Raw genomic sequence first — 20306 nt, 5'->3', positions numbered from 1 at the left:
ATAAGACCAGTTAGATAGCTGGGGACATAGGATGTAAGACGAAATTCACTCTTACTCGCTTTTAAGGATAGTAGAGAGGTTGTTCCCTTAAGTGTTGACTTTGAGTCTTAAACAAGGGGCCCACCCTCTCATTGGCCCAAAAGGAACTCGATTTAGTGATTGGATTACAAACCAATTGTTCATTAGAGGATCAGTAGGACTTAAGAAGCAAGATATAATCTTGGGGGTAAAATAGCTTTTGACCCAGCCATTATTATGGACAACATGTGAAGGATTGACTTACTAATCATGGTTATATCGAGTGGACATAATATATGTACAGTGAGAGGAGGGCAACTACTAGGCTTTAGTGGAATGACCCGGGAGTTAACGAATGGCGGTTAATTAGGATAAAGAGTTTAGCCAATTAATCACGGACCATTGGAGCCCATGATCTGTAGGTCCATGAGGTCCCCTACTAGCTCATATCGGACTAAACCTTAGAACAGTGTGACAAACGAATTTGAAGTGTTCAAATTCGGATTTTGGAGCAAAGCGTTAAATATATACGATATATTTAACCTAATGTATAATTGTGAATTAAACATAAAGAAAGAGAAAATAGAAGATATTTAAATTATTTAAATAAGATTTAAATATCAAGATTATGAATAGTGATTCATATAAATTGGGATAAGTGTTGGATTTAATATTAAATCAAATTAATTAAATTTTTTAATCAATTATTTAATATTAATTTAATTTAAAATTGATTATTAGAATTAATTTTGAAATTAAATGGATTTGGTCAAAATTACATGAAAAGTCAATTTGTTGATTAAGCAAAAAATGCAATGGAAGTCAAATTGTTGACTTTTGATTTTTAAAAGTCAAAAAGTCAAATTTGTTGACTTTGGACTTTGAGAGTCAAACTTCGACCAAGTTAGTGGAAAGATCCAACATTTGTGAGTGAGAAATGCCAACTTTTGCATGACTAAGTGTTGTCTTCATTTGAAGACACTTATCCCCTAAATCCCACTTTTTGAGTTAGTGGATTTTTTATGTCAAATTCTCATCAAACTCAAAGTTGTATGTTTGCATGTAATGGTCTTTAAAAAGGAGTGTTTAATGCTTTTGAAGACCTCTTGGCCATAGTGGGTTTAGATAAGATTATGTGATAATCTCATCCCTTTTTCTCTTAAAGCTTTAGTTTTTTTCCTCTCCAAAATAGTCACTCACTGGATTCCACCATACCGTTCTATGGTCAGAGAATTGTCGGGAAGACTCTCATGGTGGTCTATGAACCATTCGTGAGGAAATTAGAGCTGATTTGGAGAAGATTCGAAGACTAAGGTTGTATTCTTTTCTCCTTTTACTTGTTTGATTCCATGCATGCTTATCTTTATAATTAATCTAATCAGAGTACTTTAGATCCGTTTTTCTTCTGTTGCACATGTGTTCGTTCCATCAAGCTCATTATAGAACAAACCATATCTATAAGGTTTTACTTCTCCTTTCTGATACACCGTTCTACTAAAGTGTACCAGGTCCTGAGAGTCGGGATTGAATTCTATGTTCTATCAAATAGTCGTGGAATTCTAAATCCATGTACTCTCCACCCCGATCAGATTGAAGTGTTTAAATTGTTTTATCTAATATGTTTTCAACTTCAGTCTTATACTCTTTGAACTTTTCAAAAGATTCAGACTTATGTTCCATTAGGCATAAGTAACTATACCTTGATTAATCATCTATAAAAGAGATGAAGTATTCATACCCTCCTCTAGCCTTTACATTCATTGGGCCACAAAGATCCGAATGTATGAGCTTTAAGGGCCCTTTGGCTCTATAACCTTTTCCACTAAAAAGTCTTTAAGTCATTTTCCTTCGAGACAGGATTTACATGGATGTAATGAATCATCTTCTAACTTACTTACAAATCCATTCTTTACCAATCTCCCGATCCTATCGAGATTTATGTGGCCTAATCTCAAATGTCAAAGGTATTTATCATTGTTACTTGGAGAAATTCTTCGTCTTTTAGTTTGAGTAGTAGTAGTTTTAAACATCTCATGATTTAAAAGTGCTTTTGATTCAATTGGTCTTAACACATATAAGTCGTCTTCTAGTTTAGCTGAACAAATAATCACACAATTTTTCATAATGAAAGCTTCATTTGAATTAAAATAAACTGAGTATCATTGTGCAATTAAACAAGAAATAGAAACAAGTTCCTCTTTATCTTGGGAACAATGTATAAGTTTTCTAAAAACAAAAACCTTCCAAAAAACAACTTAGCAGCTCCCACTGCACGAGCTGAAATGGCGTCTCCCATTCCAACCTTGAGCGTCATTTCACCCTCTTCTAACTGCTGGAAGGAACTAATTCCCTTTAAAGAAGAACAAACACGATTAATGGCTCATAAATCAAGTATTCAGGCATCATGGTCATTTTCCACTAAACAAGTTTCTAGGACTAGTAAATCATATTTACCTTCATTCTCTTTCTTCTTCTCAGTACTGTTGAGATTAGTGTCCTTAATCTCTTTTGTAATCTCGTAGTTTGTAAAATTTGTATTAACAAATTGTTACTAATAAATTAATTATTATTTTATAAGCATACACTCATTCTAATAAACTAAGATCCTAGGTTATTTTATGTAATTTAAACATGTACGTAGAGACATACAGGTGGATCATGTTTAAATATTAACCTAAATGCTTTATAGTAAATGGATAAGGTTGGGTACCTTATCCTAGTGACACTACGGATACAGCCTACTTTGTAGATGTTATAAGTATTGTAAAGTGTTACAAATGATCTGATCCTGATCATTCATGTGAAAACATGTGAGCGAGGGTATCTTATACAAAGAGTTTGTATAAGACCGGACCACAAAATGTATAGTCTGATTATATAACGTCGTTCATAATAGAGACTTACATTTCACCAGAATGACCATAGGTAACATGACCTAAATCCTGAGTGTGTTGTGAACACCTGCTTATGAGGGCGGTCCTTTGATTTGTATGGGTCAGAGTGGCCAGATTGTCGACTCAACAAGCCTATCATTTTGGGGATTCGTCTGATTGAGGAGCTACGAACATAGCTATACAAGAAGAAATTCATTCATTCCCTGATGTCGGGACAAGTAGATAAATTGTTCCCTTAAGGGCTGATTTTGAGGCTTGAACAATGTGGCGCCACACCCTCTCCTGGCCCGAAAGGAGTTTGATCATAGTTGGACTATGATTTATTGTTCATTATAGTGATCAATGATACTTAAGGAGTTATATGTAACTACAGAGATAAAACGGTAAGTTTGGCCCAACTATACTTATGAGCAATTTGTGAAAGGTCATCATATTGTTGATCGGTTATATCCAATAAACACATAAATATATCTGTATTTCATAGCTTCGAGCTCGAAACAACGATTCTGACGCATCTTGAATCATCTAAACCGAAGTTCGGATGAAAAGATATAGAAAAAAAAAGGCGTAACGAAAGAAAACCCGAGATGATGACGTGGCAGATTAATCTCCAAATTTGACCAATTAGAGAGTGTCACTTAGAACTATAGGATGAGTAACACATGAGGCTAAAATTTACAATTGATGGATTTTAGTTTCTATATAAAGAAAAGAGAATTAAAAGAAATTGATTTTGTAAAAAAATGATTTTGTTAAATTAAAAAAAAAAAAGAAAATAATTTTTAAAAAAATAAATTTAATATTATTTCATGCTTGTGTCTAACGGCTAGTTTTTGACAAATGGTGGACTCTTGTCTTTTGTTGAGTTTTAAAAGAAATAATTTTAAAAGATATATATTATTATATTATATTTTGTTTGTGTCTAACGACTAGTTGAATTTAAATCTCCACCATTCAATTTAACTTTTTGAACAATCCAATGGCTCAAATTAAAATCCATTTTTTACTCTACTTCCCCCTCTTTTTATACTTCATCTTCTCCAAAATTATTTTAACTTTTCACATTTTACAATCCTCAAAAATAGTAGAAAAATAATCATCATTATTACTCTCTCTACAAGCTTCCAATTTTCATTCTTTTCATCTTATTCTTGAGAGAAATTTCCATTGTATTGTGAGGATTAAATTGTATGAGATCAAACATGTATACCCACTCTTTTTAGAGAGTTTTATTGTGTGATTTAAAGCTTAAAAAATACATTGTAACGGTTGGATTCTAACTCGTGAAAAGGGATTGAGTTTTCTCTTGAACCCATAAAAGAAGCAAGGTAGCAGTTCGGCTCTCATCCGTGGAAAGAGTCAAAGAAGATTTTTTCAACTAAATTCAAGAGGTGCTTGGGAAAGTGGATATAGGTCAAGTTTGACCGAACCACTATAAAAATCACGGTGTCTTCTTCTCTAACTATTTTCTAGTTATTTTTATATTTAATTTTAATTATTTGTTCTTGTTGGTTGATATTGATTGAATAAATTATTACATACTTTTTTTTATCAATATTGTTATTTAGTATCAATAGGATTTTGTTAATTTAATTTAAAAATTATCTAATTAGATCATATTGAGTATCTTTTAAGAAGAAGTCACTACTACAAAATCTATATTACTTGACGTTTCTTTAGAAAAAAAAATGTCAAGTAATGATCTTTTAGAAAAGAAAATGCCAAGTAAAATGGTTAAAAAAACGGAGATTGATAAAATGTTTCGAATATTTTCACGCGAACTATTAGTTAACACATTTTTCGTGTCAAGTAATATAAGATCTTACTTGACATGTTTTTCATGTCAAGTAAGAGTCAAGTATAAGAAACTCTTACTTAACATGTTTTTCATGTTAAGTAAAATATAAAAAATAATTAACTTATTATTTTAAACAAGTAAAAGGTTAATGCCCTAGATTGAAACCCTTCTTCCTCGTTTTCTCTCTCGCAAACCCCTCCCCCGAAACCCTTTCTTTGCAGCACCTCACTAGCCTTAGCCGACTCTCCCTCTCTCCGCCGCCGACAGCCGACCAGCTTCTCCCTTAGCCACCGCCCTCCAGTGTCCAGCCGAAGCTGATCGTCGTTGTTCGAGCCCAGCCGTTTGCGTGACTAGACGCCGCCACTCATCTCTTTTGCCCAAGCCAGATGGAGCGTTCGCTGCCCACCGTTCGCGCTGACCAGACGCTGCTGCACGCCATTTGGAGTCGCCCAGCCTCGCGCCAGACGTCATTCACCATACAGTCGCACTGCCCCTGTTCTAGATCCGGTCAGTCCTCCACTAGATCTACTGTTTTCATCCTCAACCGTCGTCGTTCCTTGGGATTTTCGTTGAATCATGGAATTGGGTGAAATTTTAGGTAAGTTTGGTTCCTCTTGGTGAGGTTAGTGGGTTTGACAATGTTTAGCAGTTATATCACGTAGTATATTATCATTCAATTATTCATAATGTTAAAACCCATGGCTTGCCACTTCAGGATGGATCCTGGAAACGGAAAGTAAATAGTAAGTAGAAATTTGCAACTAGGAAAAGATAGGAAAGTGATACGATAGAATTTTTATGCCAATGCTCAATTAAAGTTGTTTTCCTCTTTTTATTCCTTTTTTTTTGTAGTACTTCATGAGTTTGTGGTCTCATTTACCAATTCACAACAATCATAGTGTACAGCAGTTCCTTAAGATGGAATTATCTCAATCTTTAGGTGGGACTTTGTCCTTAATTGAACACTCAGTGGGCAGATGGCTTACACGAGTCTACATGGAAGAATTTGGTACATCTCAGATTTCCTTGTTGCTGACTCTTGGAACCCCTCACCTGTAAGTTAATATTTGTCTCATCCTTATCAAGCTTCTTCTTGATGTTCTTTTAATTTCCAAACTTTCAGGATTATTTCATTTAGATTGATGAATTTTTAAAGTTTTTATATTATACACTAAGCTTCCATAAACATAATTATTTTACTCTTTGATGCTACACTGTCGTTCAATAGATGAATGACATGAAATTTAAATGTATATTTTATCATATAAATCAACTTTTTTCGTTAGAACGATGGATCACGTATTTGAATGAATGTTCTGTTGTTTCCTATTATCTTGAGCTTTGTTCAAATTTTCACGTTTAAATAGCAGAAAAATAAATGATGGATCTTTCTTAGGCCGCCTCCAAAAGGTGTGCTATGAGTGATTGATCAGACGAGGGGGCTTCTGAATTATATGGACAAATCTCTCCCATCTTCCTTCGTTTTGCAGCAAAAGATAATTATTCCTCCTGAGCCTGGATGTGGTCAAAAGAGAATGAATAAAATCTCAGTAAGTGCCTAACTTTAAGTTGTAGATATTTTTTAAGTTTCGAGTATGATATTTTTCCATTACATAAACTAAGCCAATCATGTACATTTTTCCTTGTGCATAAATTTTTGTCATTGTTGTAACACTTATTTCTATATTTTGAAATTTGATGTTATCGTCATTTATTCTATTTTGCAGGTTGACTTGCTTAAACATGGCTTGCCTAACCCTTAGTTCTTGATCTTTAGACTTCAAAGCTCAATGTATAGATTAAATAATATACTTTGTAGATAGGTTACTTATTAAACAATTAGTCACTTTTATGTTTGTTGAAAGTTGAGTTTTGTATACAAAAGCAATTCTTAGTGAATATATTGAGTTGATAGATCTTAAATGTATAATGTTTATTTAGTTGATGTAATTGTATTGTTGGAATACAAGGCAGAAAATGAGAATATCAATTGAGGCATTTAATTTGGAAAAAAAAAAGACAAATAAAAAGCGTTAAGAGTTATCATATATGATATGTAATCAATGTCAAGAATCAATAAACTTGACATACCACCAATGTCAAGTGTACCTTTCTTGACACAAAAATTGTATCAAGAAATATTTGTCTTGATGTTTTTTCAGAGTCAAGTTATCACATTATACTTGACAGTCGAATACTAACGTTTTTATGAGCGTTAGGTATACTCTTTACTTGACATTGGAAAAACGTCACGTAATCTAATTTCTATAGTAGTAAGTTTAATTAAACCATATTCAGCCCTCTCTAGGGTTGCCATATCAGTCCAACAACCTCCACCTTGCATACAATCTAAGTGTCCTCCCTAGGTTGAGCCAATGCATAGCCCTTTCCACCACCTACTTGCATGTAAGCATGTCGTGTATTCACCTAACTATGCCCAATGCATGCCTCCCTTTGAAGTGGCAAGCTTGGTGTCCTCTCTTGATCTTATCCCAAGTGTTCAAATAATCCAACTATGCACTCATTTTCCTCCCTTATGCACCCAAACTCTAGTATTTCATCACTTGGTGTGCCACATGCTATCCAACATTTAGTCACATTCTTATCCTAGGTTACCCCATGTGTCCATCTTCCAACACTATGCGTCCAACTTAGTTTCTTTATTGGTTGAGCATAGTTCAATGCATGGTTTTTCCACTACCTAACCAATCCTTTCCCTAGTTCACCTAACCCTAATTCTCCCAAAGTAATCATTCTATGCATCTAAATCCTTCTAGTATACGCCCAGGTAGGTTCATTTCTACCCTAGTATGCATCCAAGGCCTCCTTCTCCCACAATGTGTTCATCTTAAGATAATGTATCCAAGGTTAGACCCCTACTTTTCATAGCATGATACTTATAACATTGTTCTTTATTCTCATAGCATAACTCCTCATGCTCATAATATAGTTTCTTGTGCTCATAGTATAGCGCTCCATGCCCACAACATAGTTTCTTATGCTAGCATAGCTCTTCATGCTCACAACATAGTTTCTTATGCTTATAGCATAGCTCCTTATTCTCATAGCATAGTTTCCAAGATATCTTCAATGCATCCAAGGTGACTTTCTTCTCCTTATAATGCGTTCAAGTCGTCCAACTAAGGTTCTTGGAAGTCTTCCTATGCGCCCAACTCACGCCTACTATGCGTCCAACTCCATGCATCCATCACTATGCACCCAAAGTAGTCTTCCTACACTTTCAGTTGAACTTTTTTATCTATGCTATGAGTTTATGCTACTATACTATGACCTCACTTGCTATGCTATAAACTCCCTCACTATACTATGAGTTAAACACTTAACTGACCCTTCCTTCTATACTATACTATGAATTCAATTCTTACTCTCATAGCATAGTTCACATACTTAACAAAATTCTTAACTTCAAACCTTCTACGCCTCCAATTTTCTTCCTCACAACTTGTTCACAATACTTGTCCCTAAGCTCAATCACATGATCTCAACACTTAGAGATTTTTTTAACACTAGTACTTCCTATAGTTAGATAAAAAAAATTTTTGAGGGTTTACACATAGTTTAATGACTTTTAGAAAGTGTCACAGCTAAGGTATTACTGACAATGCAAACATGACATTATTATTATTTTTATGACAAATTTTTAATGTCAAGGTAAAGGTTTAATTGACAGAAAAAGTCAACTTTTTGGTTATTTATTGATAATGATAAATTGTCATAAAGAATTTAACTATGATAATTAATAAATATCAATAAATGCTTATTATTGACTGAATTGAAAAGTGATGAAACAAGTAATAATAATTGATTTTTCATGTGTCATCTATACATTTTTCTTGATTGTGGATTCAAAGACTAAGAAAAAGAGTAAAAAATTGTGTTAATGACCATTTTTTAGAATCATGAAAGCCTATTTTTGTTGTAGTGTAAATTAAAGTTATCTTGTTGATTGACTTGTGATATCTTATCTTATAACTAAGGTAGGGAAATGGACACAAATTATATCATAATTTATTTTTTAGAAATAGGAGACAAGGAAAAGGCTTGGTCAAGGGAAATTATCTATATGATAGCGTATAATCTATAAACTCTTTGACTCTTTTAATACACAACTCTCTATATTTTTTGGGGAAAAAAAAAAAGAGAAGACAAAACAAAACAAAACAATCACACTCTATTATATTGTCTTTAAAATAATAATTTATAGTTTGTTGTTTTATACGATAATTCTCTATAGAACTTCTACCGTACACTATTATTATTATTATTGATTTTTTTCTTGATTAGTCCATATGATCGACCTCCATAAGATTATTGATCGATCCAGAATTGACCTCCATAAATACCAATCCTATGATCGACTCATTGGATTAGCCTCCCAATCTCCAATACTTGGTCCTTGGAGTAGGTTAAAAAACAAAATTCGGTATGGCAACTATTAGTTTATTGTTGATTTTTATTTTTTATTATTTATTAACATTTTTTACTTTAAAATTAAAAAAGATGTTCTTATATTATTTTTTATTGTATGAAATTTAATATTATTATTATTTAACCAATTTGATAAAATATAACTTCAACATCTAAATTTTAAATTTATTCATGAATCTTAATTTTAATTTTCAAAAGAAAAAAAAAATCTGAAATTAATAAGATTCCACGGAGATCCGTGAAGGAATCTTGGCTAATATTGATATTTTCTATTAGTTAGTCCCTACCTGAAGCTGGGGTCCACCCTTCCCTATCAACTTCAACTTGCACCACATTAAAGTTGAAAAAATACAGTTTAGAAAATGACCTGTTATCTATACACGTGTAGGGTCAGGATTTGATGCCATAAGTGAGGGCAATTGAGTCTTTTCGTAGAACTGCCAGAAAAATTCCATTTTTTTATATATTGATTTTACGAGTGAATTTGTAATCATCGTTCCATAGCAATCGTGTAGCCCAAGTTTCCCGGCAACTTTATGGCCCGAATCCCCACCGGAGTTTTACTCTTTCTCTTATTCCTTGCCGTAATCGGTCTGGCATCCGGTGGCCGGGACCTTCCCGGCGATTTTCTCCGTTTGCCGTCCGAGGCATTGAATTTTTTTCGCGGAGCCGCCTCCGACTCTAGCGACGAGGACTCCGTGGGGACGAGATGGGCTGTTTTGATCGCCGGTTCGAATGGATACTGGAATTACAGGCACCAGGTTATTTTTTCTTACATTTGATAAGTTGCACTGACTTGAATTCATTTTTCTTGGAATTACAAATTTTTGTTGTGTTTTGATATTGACCTTTGTGATTGATTGGCGTTTTCGTGTTCGTATTTCTTACTTTTTCCCCAAAACTTCTGTGTGTATTGTCTCTGTTGCCGATCGTTGTCTGATCTATTTTTGCACTGCTTTAATGTTTAACCTCGAAGCTTAGCATCAGTGATGTTTCTTAGTATGCGATCGAATACTCTTTCCATCTAAACTAAGTCTGCATTCTTTTGGTGTTTGTTCTTCGTTGTTGACCATTTTGATTGCTCGAATTTTTAAGTTTTCCGAATAAGAAATTGTAGCAGTTCTTATCTGTTTCGATTTTTTTTCTCAATACATATACTCGTAGGGCTTTTGTTTTTGTTTTTTGTTTTTTGTTTTTTTTTTTTTTGAAAATCAGCCGTCCAATTTACTCAATATTTTGTTGCTGTTATAATTGTTAAAAATAGAGCTGAAATTCTCAAAGAACATAGTTTTTTCGATGCCCTGCCTTTTGCCGTTGCTACCAGTTGTGATCGATATAAATTTTGTACGTTGGTAAAGAATTACCACGTTATAGAACCTGTAGCTGCTATCGGACAAAGTTTCCTTGTTTGGAATTGTTATGTTGAACGAGTAACTGAGGGTTTGAGGCTTAACTGCAAAAGTTTATTTCAAGGCACTTGTGAAAGTTTTGTTTCTTGTTAAAAAAAAAAAAATGCTTCTAGGTGACATTTTTTTAACAAGAAACAAAATTTTTCACATGTTATTTTCAATGCTTTATTTGGATGTAAAAACGTACAAATCCATAATAGTCATAGCTTAAATTTCCCTGTACTAAATTGGAGAAATATTTTCTACTTCCTGTAATGTGCCCTTTTGAATCTATTTAATTATTTCATTCATCCATTAAATCGTTTGTTTTCCGAAAAAGAACTTACGACTCTTCTGGAGAAAGTAAGAAGAGCTATAAACACAACCAGTAATTGAACTTACAATTCAAAGGAGAGAGTAGAGATATGATTAAGAATTTTTTTTAGTGCAAGTCAACGAAGTCTAGGTGCTCAACGCCAGAAAAGGAAAATGAGAAATTATGTGGGGGTGCCCCAGTAGGTAGTAACCTCGTGGGTTTTTCATGGAGCTCTCTAATGTTTGGCAATTTTCCGAGCTAATTATTTTAGTGACACAATGATCAGTATGTCAAAGTGAGTATAGTCTCAACAATAATTGACATGTAATTCCTCACTTGAGGTTGAAGGTTCAAATTCCTATGTTGTACTAAAAAAACATGAAGATCAGTATGAACGAGATAAGATAATATTGCAACTATTCTGCTCTCAACCTTGTTCTATTAAGTGAGTGTTGTTGATGGTTTAATTATTTGAAAAGACTCAGAGAATGATGAACTCATTTTCCACCAGGCCGATATCTGCCATGCTTATCAACTGCTGCGGAAAAATGGGCTAAAAGAAGAGAACATCATAGTTTTCATGTACGATGACATTGCCTTCAATCCAGAGAACCCAAGACCTGGGGTCATCATCAACCATCCAAAGGGTTCTGATGTTTATCATGGAGTCCCGAAGGTTTTCTTTTTTTCATTGCTTTATGGATGCTAATTTTACACCTGATTCATTTGATTGTAGCTTCTTATGTACCATACATTTTGGCCATGGCAGGATTACACTGGTGAAGATGTTAACGTGAACAACTTCTTTGCTGCCATTCTTGGAAACAGAACTGCTCTTACAGGGGGTAGCGGGAAGGTTGTTGACAGTGGCCCTAATGATCATATTTTCATATACTACAGTGATCATGGTGGTCCTGGTGTGCTCGGTGAGTAGCTTGCTTCTGTGTAATTCGCATACCATTTGAGGTGACCTACCATGTTTATCAGGCAATCATCTCTTTGGATACGTTTGTTGTTTGATGTGCTTGATATATCTACTAGCAATATCATGGTTAGTTTACATTTCTGCATTTTCTTTTAAAGGCAGGCAGCCAACATTCAATCTTAAAAAGCGTGCTTTGACTTGAGGCTGATAGCACAGCCTCATTTTGCCTAGGAAACACTCATTATTATTAGTATTATTGTTGTAAAAACATTGATCAAAAGTAAACTTATGTTAGATTTCTCTAACTAGTCTTCTTACTTGATGGATAGCAAATTTCTCATCTCTTATATATTTTGTTCAGGGATGCCTACTTATCCCTATATTTATGCTGACGATCTTAATGAAGTTCTAAAGAAGAAGCACGCTTCTGGATCCTACAAAAGTCTGGTATATTGTTGTACTGTTCATTGCTTGAGACTGCATCTGTCCTTAGAATGTTACCTTATCTAATGGGACTATAAGTAATATTGTAGGTATTCTATCTCGAAGCTTGTGAATCAGGAAGTATCTTTGAAGGCCTTCTTCCTGAAGGTTTGAACATTTATACAACGACTGCATCAAATGCTTATGAGAGCAGTTGGGGTACTTACTGTCCAGGGGATTATCCTAGTCCTCCACCAGAGTATGATACTTGCTTGGGTGACTTGTACAGTGTTGCTTGGTTGGAAGACAGGTAAAAGATAATAATAACGAACTTGTCTGATTGTCTCTATTGTTATTATTTTTAATTTATTAGTAAAAGAAAATGATATCAGTATCGAAAGGTAATGTTTTTGTCGCGTGCAACTTCTGTATTGGGCAATTTTCCGTTTCTCAGTTCTCATTGTTATATGTTCTGCACCACTACACTTCTGGTGTCTAGTGTTCTGTCAAGTCGATGAATGAATCTCATAAATTATTAGATCCAAAAGCAGACTACTGCTGTTCAAATAAGGAACCAAACCCAAAAGCTTAAACTGTGCGGATATTATTTATGTAATTGATTTTGAACAATTTAGGTAGGATGTGGTTTATTTTATTCCGAAACTCATGGTTTTTACTTTCGTGCTGTAAACAGTGATAATCATAATTTGAAGACAGAAACTTTACGCCAGCAATATGAACTGGTAAGAACCCATGGACCACCATTTTGGGAGAAATCAACTTCCTAAGTTTAAATTTGGTTATTAAAAATGAAAATTTTCTTCTAGAAACTTTCGTCCTTCCATAAATGTACTAATTGTACAATTAAGTCTAAAGGACGTTTCAGTGTATGTTTATCAAGACGAAAAAAATTCCCTTTATGCTTGTTTGATATGATTTAAACTGATGGTTTCTTCAGGTGAAGAAAAGGACGCTAAGTAGCGATAATGTATATGGTTCCCATGTCATGCAATATGGTGACCTAACGCTCAACAAGAACGCTTTGTTCTCATATCTGGGTACTGATCCTGCGAATGAGAACAACACTTTTGTCGAGGAAAACTCCTTGAGGCCAGCTACAAAAGTCACCAACCAGCGTGACGCTGATCTGGTCCACTTTTGGGAGAAGGTTAGTTTCTTCTTTTTCCATTTTCAAATTGATAATATTTGAATCTTGTCTGGTATACTAGTGTATCTCGTAAATAAGAGAGATTTTGAGAATTACCAAATTGATAATATTTCCTGTTCTGAATAGTGAGAATAAAGCATTCTTGTTATGCGTTAGATTTAAATCTTGAGACTTCAACGGCAATTTAAATACTACACTTATCATCTCTCTAATATAGGCATTGTAGTATTTTATATTGGACTTTTTCTTGCTTGAAATTTTGGTTTGGACATCATTGGACACCCTCTCACCCCCTCCATGCATGTTGATCTTAGTTTCGTAAAGCTCCAGAAGGCTCCCTCAAGAAAGTCGTAGCTCAAAAGAAGTTTGTGGAAGCAATGTCCCATAGAGTTCATATCGATAACAGCGTGAAGCTAATCGGAAAGCTGTTATTTGGAATTGAAAAAGGTCCTGAGGTGCTTAATGCCATCCGTCCCACAGGACGACCCCTTGTTGATGACTGGGACTGTCTTAAGAATATGGTATAGTTTCAATATAATTGGATACTCCTATTTCTTGTTTCTTTCTTGATGGCTCATGGCAAAGAGACTGAAACAACCGTTTCATTAAAGCCATCTATGACATTTAGTTATGTTTTTATTCAGTATAAATCAGTTGATTCTGAAATGATTTGATACATACAGGTTAGGAGCTTTGAGGCACGCTGTGGATCTCTCTCCCAGTACGGAATGAAACACATGAGATCCTTTGCAAACCTATGCAACGCTGGAATCAGCAAGGAGCAGATGGCAGAGGCATCGGCGCAAGCTTGCATGAGTGTCCCTCCGGGCCCATGGAGCTCTCTGCACAAGGGCTTCACTGCATGATGAAGAAGCCAAGCCACTCATCCAATTTGGAAGTACGTTTCTCCCACCATTGTTTATATCATCTATGTTCAATTTAAATGGGCCTGTTGAGTACGAGTTATTTGTAAATACAACTACAGGTCTCGTGTAAGGGGAAAAAAAACATATAATTGAAATGTGTAACTGAAGTACTTTTAGATATGGTCTTTCAAAAATCACTGTATGCATCTGTTTATAAAAAGAAAGCTCTCCGGTATTGGCAAGAATGAACAAAATTCCAATGTATGTAGAGTTATAGTGTGCTTTTGCGTTGTATGACAATATTTTCACATGAATACAAAATCCCAACCTCCAAAAGAAGAAAAGTGAGAGAACAGAAGTGCATGATTGAATTATTGGTGAGGAAAAGGCATAAGAGTGGGCTATGGATGAGATAAGGGTGAAGGGCAGGCCCACACCCCTTTTTTTCCTTTTCTTTTTCTTTTTTAATACTATTACTTCATTTTATCATGATGAACTCATTTTAGTTCTAGTACTTTTTATGAATGGATAATTTTTAAGAGCGTAAAAACTAAAATGAATTAAATTTATAAATACAAGTGGACGGAATTTGAATTTGTGTGGTAGTTGAATATAGTTAATGTTTTGGTATAAAATTTAGTGGGGGAGAGAAAGTCCACATATTGGGATTGAGATACTGTGCCCCCATTCACAAAAGAAAGGCACCACCTTTCTGGATCCACATTCTTGTATTATTGCCACTTTGCACGCTTTGTTTCATCTCTTTTATTTCGATTATAATATTTTAATAGTATCTAATTTCAATGTTTTTTTCTTGCTCAATTGGATCAATTTTGATCTTTAATGGTGAAATTAATTCTACCAATGGATTTAGCGTGGATAAATTGTGAAATTGATTCTTTTTAATTGTGGGTCTAAGAATTCTTTTAAGTCAATTAGTCAAACAATAAGTGGAGTTTATTTCTCTCAAACTCATACTCTTAAGTCAAACATTTTTAAAAGATTTTTTGTTACTAGTAAGTAATCTTATTACTAGATGAGACTGAAATTAATCCTTTCACGAGGGTTTTGTACTTTTAGCTTAATTTTGAATATTGGTTTTATGAATAAGATTTGGTTTGTTTTAGTCCATATATTTTTAAAAGGTTTATTTTAGTCGTCATACTTATAGAAAGTAACTCTTTTGATTTCTAACTGCAAAATTTTTTAACATAAATTTTATTCACAATAGAAACTATTTAATATTAATTTATAGCTACATTTAAAGAAAATTAATAAATGGAATGCCATGTTAAAAAAAAATCAATACAAAATAGAAAGAGAAAAATGAAAATCGAAGGAGTCAAAATATTTGCATTTTAAAAGTACCTTGCTAAAGATGATCATTGATGTTGGGACTTCGGATAACATGGCATCCACGGGAATGGTATAAAAGATTCTTTCGGAGGTGTTGACCCGTAGATGACTAAGTTACATATGGATTATGGCGACGACAACTTGTCGTAGAAGGAGATAAAGGTAGAGCCAACGACCCACTAAGACTAACGTATCTACAACTACATCCCCAAGCGATAGTCAAACGGAGGCGTGAATGTAAGATGTCAGTGGAATGATTGGCCAGAAAGAGGCTAGGGTTGCTTAAGAACGAGAATTGGGTTGATCTATTCTATGGCGAAGCATCTGAAGCATAATTGCACACTCACGATCTTTGTCGAGAGATGGGAGCATTCGGTGGAACTAGTGAACTACACTTGCTGCTAGATAGATGTGTGTGGACAGAGGGCTCGTGGTACTTGCTGCCCACTCTTCTTCCTCTACTTTGAAAACCATGTGAACAGAGAATGGGCAGAAGGGAAAGAGGTTCTCGTATGGAGTTGCACACTTACTTGAGCTGTGCGGGAGACTGGAGAATGGGTCGAATAAACCCCCGGGGTCGGCCGACAAAATCACTGAGAAATCGAATATCGTTCAACGATAGCCTATTATTAACAAGTAGTGCCTCCATGTTTGTAGGCAATGTACCACCACAATCATCTCTTTCTCTTGGACTGTATAGCAACCCTCGGTATCATTTAGCTTGCGGCTCTTAGGATGACGTTCTTGCATCAACATTTCACCAATGGAAAAATCGAATATAATTCACATATGACACATGTCTTTTTCCCATCAATTAGTGTTCATCGCAGAAATAAAAGTTTTTGGTTTTGGTTTTTTTGGTGAAAAATGTGGGGAAAAAAAGAGAGAGATTCTTTTTGGAAGAATAGATGAATTTGATGTTTTTTTTTTTTTACTGGATTCGGATCCATCCGTACTGACAGGGGTTAGTATTTAAATTTAGAATATTTTATTATTATCTTTTGAGTGTGGGTGGCTTTTCTACCTATTTAATCTTGTGTCTTAGTTTGGGTGTTTTTCATGATTATGTAATAGGATTTTGAGTGTTTGGTTAGTGTAATTTTATGTGATTAACTGATTAGTTTATGGATGTGATATCTAATCCAATGAAGTTAAAACTCTAATAAGTTTTAAATTTTCATTGATTAAATTTTATACAAGGATAAGATTATGGATATATATTTTGAAAAATAATGTATCTTGAAAACTTGGATTTTACATTAATATTCTAATGAAATTATCCTTTCGAAATGAAGGATTAACTCATCTCTTCAAAGATAATATCATTAGATAGTTAATAGATTTGATTTTTAAAAGGCAATTTGAATAAAGAAAAAGCAAACTGTCTCTTCGATGGATCATTTTTATTATATCATCACAAAATTGTCTTTTTATACACAGTTCCAAATACTTCTACTTTATATATATATTTTAAAGAAAGTCTTGGAACTACCTTACCCTTTTTTTATTACTTTAATTGCTTATTAATTTTTTATCACTATAATTATTTATATGATTAATCAACATGACATAGAAACAGTGATACTAAAAAAGTATATGATTCATTTATAAAATTTTGGTTCGTTGTGTGGATTAAAATGTTGATTTAATAGGAACGTCCAAGGGAATGTCGATAGAAATATCAATGTCCCAATTTTATGAAAATATCGATAGAAATGTTGATGTCGGTTCACTCATTATATCAATATCGAGATTATAAACCATACTTAATTTTCTAATTATAACAATAATTTCATTTATTTAAATTTATGTTATTGCTTTCTCGTTGTTTACAAAGTGATAGAAAAAAGTTTTTTCGATTATTAAATTCATGCTCAGCATGTTTAAACCCTAAATTATGATGTAAATCGGTTCTATATACAATTTTAAAAGAAACTAAAGAGTTTAAATATAGTTTTTGATCTTTAAAGAGTTATTAAAATTTTTATTTTTCAATAGTATTCTTCCAACTTTTAGTGAACCATATGTATAGTTCCTACTTGAAAGGAAAAGTTGAATATGAGGTATATGGAATGATTTAATAATTTATCGAAATGATTATGTTGGAAGAAATCAAACTAGTTGCCAACTAAATAAATCAAATGATTTTGAATTCAATGTAATAGTGGTAAGTTGGATATTTTTTAATGGAACATAAAAGAGATAAAAAAAATTTGTACAATAATGTGGGATATACATTAAACTTCATTTAAAAAAAATATATAAATTATCGTTAAATTAAACTTATTTTTACGAAGCATAAAATGATCGTTATAAAAATGAATGGAATAAAATACAAAATTAAATACAAAAATATTATTTTCAAAATCATCTCTACTAATTGAACAACGATACATACACACAAAAAAAAATGAAAAAAGAAAAGAAAAGAAAAGAAAAGGCCTCTCGTTTGAAATAAAAAAAACTTCCACCATACAAAATATTATCGAATCAAGCTCATTTTACGAACTATAAAAAAGTTATAAAAAATGAATTAAACAAAATACAAAATTAAATGGAAAAATATCATCTTCAAAATCATCACTATTATTGAACATAGGCACCAAAAAAAAAAAAAAAAACTAGCCATCTTCTTCTTATTCTCTCTCCCTTGGGAAAAGGAGCATTTTCTTACTTTCTTTATTATTATTATTTTTCAAAAACTTCAAATATGGAAAAGGTAAATTCAAGTGATGCAATGTAACTCAAGCTTTTCTTTTTCTTTTTTTTTTTTTTTAAATTCTCATTAATGGATTTTTCGATTTTAAGATTCAAAATTTTTATTTTTTTTTAATTTCGTAGAGCATAAAAATCTGAGTGTCCAATTTAAAAAGAAAAAGTACATTTCAATTGTTTTTTAACTATGCAAAAACAAATTGTTAATATATAAAAGTATTAAAATTATTGTTTTATTATTGTAGAAACTTTTTATCTATTTTTTTAAACAAAAAAAAACTTTAAACTAGTTTTATTTAGTTTTTTAGAAGCTTTTTAATGATTTTTTAAAAGTAATATCTTGACATCAACTATATCATAAAAATGAGACTTTAACTTAATATCATCTTAGCCGGAAAAAAAATCTAATATTAATTTATTATTTATTTACTTCGTACACATGATTTTTAAATATTACTATTATGACAAGTAATGAATAAAAGTAGTATGAAATTTTCCATACTAACATAGTAGAAATTTTTTCAATTAATCTTATTGAGTTTAACTAGAAGATTAATGCAATTTTTTAAGCTTCTAATTAATCCTAATTTGGGTACTTAATTTAAGATGTCAAGTAATTGATATACTTCAAAGATTTTGAAATTTGTGAGAAACCAAAATATTGAAATACTTCAAAGTCTATATAAGATTGGCAGGTTAGATTTATTTGAAACATTGAAATATTAAAACAAGCAAGTTCCTATCCATTAAAATCACCGACAAAGTTTCAATTTATTTGAATTTGACTGATCTATAGTTTGATTTAGGATTATTGAATTTTTTTTTAGTAGTCATCATTTTTTTAACAACTACAGTTCTACTTCTCATTTTGACTGATTAGAACATGATTTTATGTACTATGTCTTAAATATTTTTTTAATTACAATATCGTGAAGTTGAAAATCGAATCTTCAACTTTAGGAAGGATTGCATGTTTTTATCTACTTAACTATAAACTCCAACTAGAATATTTCTCTTATCAAAGTGAGCTAAGTTCAAAATGGTAATTGATATGACCTCCCTTTCCAGAAGTTGACGGTAACTCCGTTATTTTTATATTAAAAAATATATATTTCTCTTATCTAGATAATTATTATGTTTTTTTTTTTAAAATAATATTTGGAGATATATTAGTAAGTTTCATGTGAATTTTATAGTTTGAAGTTAGGGAGGATCAATCATAAGTGATAAGTGCATGTTAAGTTACAACCACAATTTTGATATGTTAGATCAAATAAAGATATTAATTATATTGGTAAAATAATAATAATAATAAATACTAATTATTACTAAAAGAAAAATCATAGAAAAAATGCCCTCCATGATTTAGGAAGTTTACAACAAACTCTTACTTTTGTTTGTTTTTAAAATGTGTAATATCAACTTCTCATTTTTTTACTTTTATACCATTTTAGTCCTCATATATTATTTTCTATTTATATAGTCTTTATAACTTGTATATCGTACAATTAAGTCCTCAAATTATATTATGAAAAAAAAAAAAGGTCTTTACAAAATTTATAATTCTTAAGTAAATGAAACAATCAAAGGAGCCTTTTCTTCCTCTAAATTAAGGTGCAATTCTATATTTCTCTCTTTTAATTTTTTTTTTTATTCCATCAAAATTTTAATATTTTAAAATAAAAGATGTGTAGTATTTAGATGTAATTTAAACTATCATCTCCATATATCCCGTCAATAATCATGAAAGAAAAAAAATAAATTTTTTAAATAAATTTATCATATAATAACTTATAATTGAACACTCCAATTTCACAGAGTAAAATGTACCATATATTTTTCATAAACGAACTAAAATACCATGAAAGTCAAAGTCTAAGAGACAAAATTAATTATATGTAAGGTTTTGGAAATTTAAAAAGAAAAATAATGAAGTAATATAGAATCGCATTTAATGATTATTTTGTGGTGTTTTGAAACATCACGACTC

The 20306-nt window shown here is 32.3% G+C and overlaps 1 protein-coding gene and 1 long non-coding RNA gene across 7 annotated transcripts; both read left to right on the top strand.

The window, feature by feature from the left end:
* Positions 1-4845: 4845 nt before the first annotated feature.
* On the top strand, positions 4846-6633 carry LOC120075195 (uncharacterized). 6 transcript variants are annotated; one of them, XR_005481222.2, is made up of 4 exons: positions 4846-5308; positions 5651-5765; positions 6107-6260; positions 6438-6633. It is a non-coding gene; the product is annotated as an uncharacterized LOC120075195 (long non-coding RNA). The 6 variants fall into 6 exon arrangements; XR_016529148.1 differs by having other exon boundaries at positions 6081-6260; XR_016529150.1 differs by having other exon boundaries at positions 6078-6260.
* A 2964-nt stretch (positions 6634-9597) lies between these two features.
* Positions 9598-14589, top strand: GAMMA-VPE (gamma vacuolar processing enzyme). Its single transcript, XM_039028888.2, has 9 exons — positions 9598-9920; positions 11375-11539; positions 11633-11789; positions 12150-12235; positions 12322-12521; positions 12906-12954; positions 13170-13379; positions 13694-13900; positions 14063-14589. Exons 1-9 carry the CDS (start codon positions 9696-9698, stop codon positions 14243-14245), a joined length of 1482 nt encoding a protein of 493 aa, XP_038884816.1. The 5' UTR covers positions 9598-9695; the 3' UTR covers positions 14246-14589.
* Positions 14590-20306: the final 5717 nt, after the last annotated feature.

This window comes from Benincasa hispida, chromosome 4 (assembly GCF_027475165.1).
Source record: "Benincasa hispida cultivar pf3 chromosome 4, pf3_genome.v1.1, whole genome shotgun sequence".
Classification (NCBI taxonomy): Eukaryota; Viridiplantae; Streptophyta; class Magnoliopsida; order Cucurbitales; family Cucurbitaceae; genus Benincasa; species Benincasa hispida.
Note: the sequence above shows the minus strand (reverse complement) of the source record. Positions and strands in the feature narration are given on the sequence as shown.